This window comes from Leptonychotes weddellii, chromosome 11, assembly GCF_054177405.1.
Source record: "Leptonychotes weddellii isolate Sample4059 chromosome 11, ASM5417740v2, whole genome shotgun sequence".
In the NCBI taxonomy this organism is placed as follows: domain Eukaryota; kingdom Metazoa; phylum Chordata; class Mammalia; order Carnivora; family Phocidae; genus Leptonychotes; species Leptonychotes weddellii.
Genome location: NC_138379.1, coordinates 13,752,401 through 13,760,967, shown reverse-complemented (window position 1 = coordinate 13,760,967; position 8,567 = coordinate 13,752,401). Strand labels below are relative to the sequence as shown.

Sequence of the window (8,567 nt, the reverse complement as noted above, 5' to 3'; positions counted from 1 at the left end):
AGTGATTGAAGTCCTGAAGGGATGTTGTGGCCTCGGCCCTCAAGGAGCGCCACGGGGGGAAGGGGGGTGGCTCAGGCTTGGAAGAGGGATGGGGGAAGTGAAAGTGGGGGAAAGGAAGGGAATGCGACAAGGGAGAGTGAGCTGGGGCTAGTAGAGGGATGGGGGGCTGGTAGGGGTTCTCTAGACGCCCAGGGACTCTAGGCGCTGCCGAGGCTATGGGGGTGCGGTCGGGCCCGAGATGGGGGAAGGGGACGGTGGACCTGCTGGTGAGCGGAGTCGGGAAGGGGGCGGTAGTTAGCTTCTGGTGGAGACGGAGCTGGGGTTGGGGAGGGCTTTCAAGAAGGGGGCCGAGGCTCAAGCACCTATAGGAACCTTCCGCAGAGGCCGATCGCCCCCCGCCCCCCATCCCCGAGCGGGGAGTGCACAGGAGCCGAGAGGCGGTTGGTGGGCCGGACGCAAGCCTGACTCTGAAGGCTGTTTCTCGCGGCCTGTGGCTTTAAGGCTGACGCCGGGCGCGCGGGCCCTTTAAGGAGGGGTCGGGGGCGTGTCAGGAAATGAGTCCAGGGCCCGCCTCGCGGGGGGCGCGGCCTCGGATGTCCGGAGGCTCCGGGGCTGAACCGGAGCTAGGGCTCTGGAGGGCAGCGGGCTGCGGGCTCGGGCTGGCCCGGCCTCGTCCTGCGTCCTTCGGACCCCGCCCTGAGCACCTCTGACCTTCCCTGCACCCCTCTTTCCAAACGCCCCCGCACGCCCTCCCTCCATTCAGCTTCCTGCATGCCTCCCCTTTCTCCCTGCAGCCGCCCAGGCCTCCCTCTCTCTTCCTCACGCTATCCTCTGCCCTGCTCCAGCACCTTCGCCCTGCCTTCCTCCCCCTCCCTCTTCTTCCTTCCCTCTCCCCTCCCTTCTTCCTGAGACCCATCCCTCCCAGGCACCAGCCCCTTCTTCCCTGACAGGTCTTCTGTCTAACCTTAGCCTCTTCCTCACCCCTCCCCGTGTCTTGTCTCATGAGCCCCCTCAGAGTGGGAGCAGGTTGTGGGGCTCCCCCCAAAACAGAACCTCTGGGTGGGGAGGCCTCTAGGCCACCCCCCATGTGACAGTTGAGGGCTGCGGCTTGCAGAAAGCAGACAGGAGCGGACTGCCCTGTACTCGAGTTCTGGCTGTAGGGTGACCCAGTTCCTCCGCTACCATGAACAGGGCCCCTCTGAAGCGGTCCCGGATCCTGCACATGGCACTGATGGGGGCCTCCGACCCCTCGGGAGAGGCAGAGGCCAGCAAGGAGAAGCCCTTCCTGCTGCGAGCTCTGCAGATCACACTGGTGGTGTCACTCTACTGGGCCACCTCCATCTCCATGGTGTTCCTTAACAAGTACCTGCTGGACAGCCCCTCCCTACAGCTGGACACCCCCATCTTCGTCACCTTCTACCAGTGCCTGGTGACCACCCTGCTGTGCAAGAGCCTCAGCACCCTGGCCGCCCTCTGCCCTGGCGCCATGGACTTTCCCTCCCTGCGCCTGGACCTTAAGGTGGCCCGCAGTGTCCTGCCCCTGTCCGTGGTCTTCATCGGCATGATCACCTTCAACAACCTCTGCCTCAAGTATGTCGGGGTGGCCTTCTACAATGTGGGCCGCTCACTCACCACCGTCTTCAATGTGCTGCTTTCCTACTTGCTGCTCAAGCAGACCACCTCCTTCTATGCCTTGCTCACCTGCGGCATCATCATCGGTGAGTGGCCAGCCAGGGCCACGGGGAGTGGGGAGGCATGGGGGAGCCAAAACCCCAAAGAGCAACCCTGCCAAGCATCTTTGGACTTTATCTGTCCCGGTTCCCTTGCCCAAAGTCATGTGAGGAAGAGCCTGGGGCCCAGAGAGCATAAGCTTCCTGAGGTCGCCAGCAAGTTAGGGGCCCAGCCAGGGCCCCTCATAACAAGATGGGATTATAAGCTACATCTCACAGAGGGGAAAAAAACCAAGGTAGAGAGAAGTCCAGTAATTTGTTGACGATCACACAGCTAATAAGTGGCAGAGCTGGGATCTGATCTCAAGCAGTCTGGCTCCATATGCTTAACCACTGTATTGCTTCTCAAGAGTTCAAGTGCCCTGACTCCCCATCCAGTGCTATTTCCAGAGGAGAATACATCTTGTAATAAGTATACCATCACCCTCTGACTTTGCAGGCTCGTAGTAATGGCTAAGAGAATAGAGAGGAATAAGCTTTGAGAAATTTTAGCTGTCTTCCCACACTTGACCCTTAGAAAGGCAGAATTATCTATGGGGACATTGTGCAGATCATTCACACATAGCATCTCCTTTGTTCCCCAGAGGTTCCCTGAGTGGTAGCATCACCCTCATCAACTCCAGACAAACAAGGAAACTGAAGCTCAGGGAGGTTAAGTTACTTACCCAGGGCCACACAGCTAGGAAGTATCCAGGCGGTGGCACAAACCCAGATTGGCCAGACTCCCAGGCCTATGCTTTTAACCCCTCTGCTCTGTTCTTGTGCCCTAGAGATTGTGTGTGCACTAGCTGACCACATGTGTCTATTTCAATTTAAGTTCATTCAAATGCAGTGACCTTTTTAAAATTCAGTTCTTCAGTTGCAGGTGTTATAACCTGATTCTGTAGCCACTTTTTTTTTTTTTAAAGATTTTATTTATTTATTCATGAAAGACAGAGAGAGAGAGGGAGGCAGAGGGAGAAGCAGGCTCCCAAGGAGCAGGGAGCCCGATGTGGGACTCGATCCCAGGACGCTGGGATCATGACCTGAGCCGAAGGCAGACGCTTAACCATCTGAGCCACCCAGGAGCCCCGTGTAGCCACGTTTCAAGCGCTCAGTAGCCACATGGGGCCAGTAGCTACTGTATTGGGCAGAGCAGATCCATCATCACAGAATGGTTTTTTGCAGCATTCTGGGTAAGGGAGCGCCCACTTCCCTCAGAATCCTCCCAGTGCTCTGTCATTCAGGAATGTGGTCTTTCTTCTAACCTGCTTTTCCTGGGGCCGTAAAGTTTGTGTTGATTGACCTATGTATTCTTTGCTGGTGTCTCAGAATCCGGCCGAGGCACATTGTTGCCACCCGTCCTAGAAAATGTCACTCTCATCAAGCAACTGCTGGATCTCAGACTCCTCAGTCCAGCCCCAAGATGGGAGAGGGGAGAAGGCTGAGGTTAGAATAGAAGGAGCTGCCGAGACCCCTGGCAGATTTTCAGAGCCCCCCACCCCCCCACCCCGTCCCTCCAGAGCTGATGCAGAGTCCCAGGCCTCACTTAGCCAAATGCCCCAGGAATCTCCATTCGAGCCCTGCAGACCAGCAGGAGGTGGGGGGGAGAGGGGGAGAGCAGGGAACCTGGGGTGTGGAGGGGGACAATTTGCATACAGAAAGGTGAAGTCACTAGGGAAACTAGGCCCAGATCCTAAAAGTAATCAAAGTAGCTGATGGTGTGATGGCTCCTGAGAAAGGGCATTTTCTGGCCATACTGATGGCCCCAGGCCCGGCCCCCTCTCAGTTGGGCTTCCCCTTAAGATGGGTCTCCAGTGACTATTCCTGGGCCCCTGCAGCTTTCATAGTACCTTTCAGAGCTCCTTCTGGGTGCGAGCCCCTATCGGATGCAGAACCTCGTGGTGGGCGCCCCTTCTGGACTTGGAAAGTAAGGAGCAGGAGGACGGAGGGTGCTCTGGCCAACTCTCCACACCCCCAGAGCAGGTGTACAGGTAGCTGTTTGCCAAGGCTCTGCCAGGAAAGAGAATACCGTGCGTGAGTGTACGTAGTAGATGCTTTATCTCCTTCAACCCTCAAAGGCACCTCCCGAACAACCTCCACTCCCGTGGTCGCTCAGTCAGTCAACAAACACTAACTGCCGGCCAGGCACATGACAGAGACCATGCCAAACTTTGGGGAGACGAATTTGGCAAAGGTGGATGGGGCGCCTGTACTCCTGAAGGGCATGGTGGTGGTGCCTGGCGGTGAGTTCTGCTGCCGGGGGTAAGGCTGTGATGGGGGTGTAGAAGAGAACCTGTGGGGGGGGTGGAGAGGAAGACGGGGTTGGGAATGGGGTAATCCAAGCAGGCGTTCTGGAGGAAGTACTAGATGGGTATAAAGAAGGGGTGAGGAGAGAATGTTCTAGACAGAAAAAAGTACCTGTGCGTTTCTTCCTGTTCGGGCCAGAGCAGGACTCCCCAGACAGGAGGCTGCCCAAGTTAAATGAGTCTGGAAGGTTTCCTGAGGGTAGTAGGCGAGGAAGGGCTTTAAGCCAGGGCAGGACTTGAGCAGATCTATCTGTACTTTAGGAAGATCATTCTGGTTGCAAGGTGGGAAGTAGTTTGGTTGGAATGAGAGGGTCAAGAAAGTGACCCAGGTCTCTACAGATGAAGGAAATGATGAAGGAAATGGGAGCTCAGAAGAGTTTAGCCAACTTTCCTCAGGCCACCCAGCCTCTCAATGGCAGAACCTGATTAGAGCCCACATCTCTCTGACACCAAGATTCAGGCCCTGCCTCCTCAGAAGGTGGGGTCTCGCTAAAGAGATGGTGTAGTCGTCCCCAAGGGCAGGTGCCTAACAGCCTAGGGCAGGCAAGGGGTCTTGCAGGGAATCCCAGGCAGGATGAGGCCTGGGGGAGGTCTGGGGACTTGGGGTCTGGAGAGGCCGACTTTGATCTTGAAGCATGAGTAGAATCTCCCAGAAAGGAGGAGGAGGGTGTTTCTGGTGCAGGACATGAACAAGGACACTGAGTCCCAGCGTGAGAAGCAGGGAGACAAGAGAGAGAACTCGGGACAATTGTGGGACAGAGACAGGCAAGGGTGCGGGAAGCCCAGTGGTGCCAGGCGGAAGAGTGTAGTCTTGATGGGGGGCAATGGGGAGCCATGGAGGCTCTGTGAGCAGGAGGTGACACAGACTGAGTGTCCGAAAGAGTGGACTATCTCCAAAGACCTCAGGCCACAAGTAATTCTACCTCATTACAGGCTGCCATTCTACAGACAAGGAAGCCAAGGCTCTGAGACCTTAAGTCACTTGCCCAGAGTCACCTTAGCCACCAAGCACTCGGCCCTTTGGAGCTCATTTCCAGCATAACTTTCCAGATGCCTCAGGCCAGCGTAGTCGCGGATTATGGGTTCTCAGAGCACACTGCACTGTTTTATGGCCCTCATTACAATTGTAATTAAATAATTGGGAAATGAATTGTTTTAATGTCTTCCTCCTCTGCTAGAATGTAAGCTCTGGAGAAAGCGTTCGTGTCCTGGGCCACTTCCCAGCCCTTGTACGGTGCTTTGCATGTCATAGAGCGCTTGGACATATCTATTGCAGAGAGGCAGGGAGGGCTGGGAGGGTGAGGACTGCATTACACTCTGTGAACTCTGGTGGCAAAATTCTCTGTCCTCCTTCCTCCCCGTCCTCATCCCTCATGCCCCTCCCCTCCCCCCGCCTGCAGGTGGCTTCTGGCTTGGTGTGGACCAGGAGGGGGCAGAGGGTACACTGTCTTGGACGGGCACCCTCTTTGGCGTGCTGGCCAGCCTCTGTGTCTCGCTCAACGCCATCTACACCAAGAAGGTGCTCCCGGCAGTGGATGGCAGCATCTGGCGCCTGACCTTCTACAACAATGTCAACGCCTGCGTCCTCTTCCTGCCCCTGCTCCTGCTGCTGGGGGAGCTGCAGGCCCTCCGTGACTTTTCCCAGCTGGGCAGCGCCCACTTCTGGGGCATGATGACGCTGGGCGGCCTGTTCGGCTTTGCCATCGGCTACGTGACCGGTCTACAGATCAAGTTCACCAGCCCCCTGACCCATAACGTGTCCGGCACAGCCAAAGCCTGTGCCCAGACTGTGTTGGCGGTGCTCTACTACGAGGAGACCAAGAGCTTTCTCTGGTGGACAAGCAACATGATGGTGCTGGGGGGCTCCTCTGCCTATACCTGGGTCCGGGGCTGGGAGATGAAGAAGATTCAGGAGGAGCCCAGCCCCAAGGAGGATGAGAAGAGCAGCATGGGGGTGTGAGCTCCTCTGGGGACCTGGGGATGCCCCAGTCAGGGAGAAGGCCCGGGGTAGGGCCAGAATAGCCATGAAGACATCTCTCTGGACCCTGAGAAGGTGATCTGGAGGGGGTATTGTTTACAAACCTGATCACAGTCTGGTGGTTAAAATGGAACCAGTGTTGTCAAGGGATGTCAGAAAGTTGCCAAACGTATCTCAACCCCCTGTCCTGTTTCTGGGTTTTGTCCTTCTCTAGGGAGGAGGGACCCCATGGGAACAGCCAGTTAGGTTCTCTGGAAGAACACTTGCTTTCAGGGAGGCATCACCCTGTCCCCCTTCCAGGGCCTTCTACCTCCACATGACCTTTGGAGTTGGGGACAGTCCACGACCTTTAAGAGACAGCAGTAAGTCTTCACTTATACTCAGGGGAGATGGGGGTGCGACCCCACCACAGGCCAACTAACGGGATTTGGGAAACCTCACATGTCTGGGTCCCAAGACAGGCAGTGAAGCTTTGATCCCACAAGTCAGCCTTCCTCTAGAGGAAAGTGTGGGTGGGGCTGAGGGAGAAAACAGACAAGTGTTCCCTCTTCTCTGCGTCCAGACCAGCAGGCCCCATGGAAGGGCACAGAGGATCATTTGTCCCCAACCCTGGCCCTGGCACCCCCAGGGACTTCTGGGAACTGGCCTGGGAAAGTGCCCTTTTCCCACCATCTGCACCCTATGTTCCCAGCTTTTGAACACAGGGAAACCACACAGCTTGTAGAGGTTACGCAGGGTCATTAACACCCATCCCAATCCCTGACACTGGGAAGTGTCATTCCTCCCCTCCTGAGGAGCACCTGGCCCAGGTGAGACCTCCTGGAGGTGGAGCCAGGTAGCCTTCCCCACTCTGCCTTTTCAGAGCTGCATCCCCCAGGGGGCTGATGGAGCAAGGGTCCTGGCCCCGAGCCTCCCACCTCAGCGGAGCTGTGCCATCCCCAGAGCCCGATCCCTGCGCAGGTGTTGTAACCTGGCTCTGATGAAGGTGATAAACTAACACTTAACGTTTCTTCCCTGAGGTCCGGGCTGAGAGAAGCTTCTCCTCCCCACCCCCGTGCCCCGTGGCCTCCGGACGGCCTTCCCAACCCCTGTCCCTCCTGTCGCGAATTCTGTTCCATCTCCTTGGGGTAATGCCCTAATGTTTTTAGCCCCCACAGGGAAAGGTTGGGGAAGGGTGATCTTCTAATTCATGGTGGGTGGTTTCTAAGGAAGTAAGGAGGGCCTGATGCCCTGAATGGAGTGTGGATTTCACTAAAAATGGGAGTAAGACGTAGTGTAAACCCTGGCCGTTGGGGTTCTTTTCTTTTCTGCAAAGCAAGTGCCTGACTTAGCTCTGAGGGCTGAGGCATCCACGTCAGAGATTGCCAGCCACAGGACGGGACAAGGAGCCAGGCCACTTCCCCCACCGGAGGTCCCTTGGTTTTTAAGATCTTGGTTGATTTCAGTAACTGATCATTTGGGAGGCTTGTTTTGTTTTTGTTTTTGTTTTTGTTTTGTTTCCTCTCTTCCTAACACTTTAAATTTCTACTCTTATGTTTTGAATTCACCAATAAAGAGTGAGCCCGCAAAACCTTCAACCCCAATAAAAGCAGAACCCCAGGCCTGTGTGTGCTCTCTCATTCTCTCTCCCTCTCCCCACCACACACATTGCCCCCCCCCCCCGCAACATCGCTGTGTGGCCCCAGGTGGGCTGTGTAGTTTCCAGATCCTGTAAGTAATAAACCTTTATTTTTTCCAAGTTTCCTGATGGTTATTGCCGAAGGGTGTCTTGCAATCATAAGAACCACAGGGGCAGTCCCACCACAGCATTGCTTGTTGGCAGGCTGAGACCAGCACAAAACAATCAGTGTAGGTGGCAGGATTGCATGATTGCCCTTGCAATTAACCAAGGGGAATGCCCTTGTTACCTGCGACCTGCTTACCAACCACCCGAGTCAGGTGGGTGACACTATCTGGAAAAGGAACTCGGCTTGCAGGGGGTCTGTTGCCCCGCTGTGGGCTTTCTCACACTGCCTCTGTGGCATGTGGCCTGCGGTAGCCCCACCCGAAAGTTCGAGGCTGCCATGATTATCCAATGATCTCCCCAGAGCAGCATGATCAAGGCCACGTGGTCTAATGAGACAATTAGACCACTAATTACAAAGGCTTTAACTGACTATTAATGCGCATAAGGGTCTTATAGACTCAAGGCCAAGGAGAGCTAAGGAGGGTGGGTTGGATAGCAAGGCTATCGTCACTACCTTAAAAAAAAAAATCTATAAATGTCCTCAACATCTGGTTCCAATGCCTCCTAAGAGCCCTGAGGAGGTACACGAACCAGCTCCCTGACAAATGCAGACCCTCGTGGGTGCTAGGTGTCATTCTAGGTGTTACTCGGTGCCATGCATACCAACAAGCCAAGACTCAGTGATTGGGCTCCAGAGGCCTGGGGGCTTTTCCCAAAGACCCGGTATACATTGTGCTAGTTAGTGGAGGCAGATCCTAATCCTGGAGAGGTCTCTTGGGACACCCTGGAAAGGAAAGTGGCCATCTACGAAGAGGGTTCACTGTGACATCATCCAAAATTGTCCA

The 8,567-nt window shown here is 55.6% G+C and overlaps 1 protein-coding gene across 1 annotated transcript in view; it reads left to right on the top strand.

Annotated features, from left to right (window-relative positions):
- Window positions 1-7,595, top strand: part of SLC35C1 (solute carrier family 35 member C1) — a 7,971-nt gene extending 376 nt beyond the window's left edge. Inside the window, exons 2-3 of the mRNA XM_006730195.3 lie at window positions 1,192-1,718; window positions 5,419-7,595. Coding sequence (XP_006730258.2) covers window positions 1,192-1,718; window positions 5,419-5,978 — 1,087 coding nt within the window. The 3' untranslated portion in view covers window positions 5,979-7,595. The remainder of the gene's footprint in view (window positions 1-1,191; window positions 1,719-5,418) is intronic.
- Window positions 7,596-8,567: the final 972 nt, after the last annotated feature.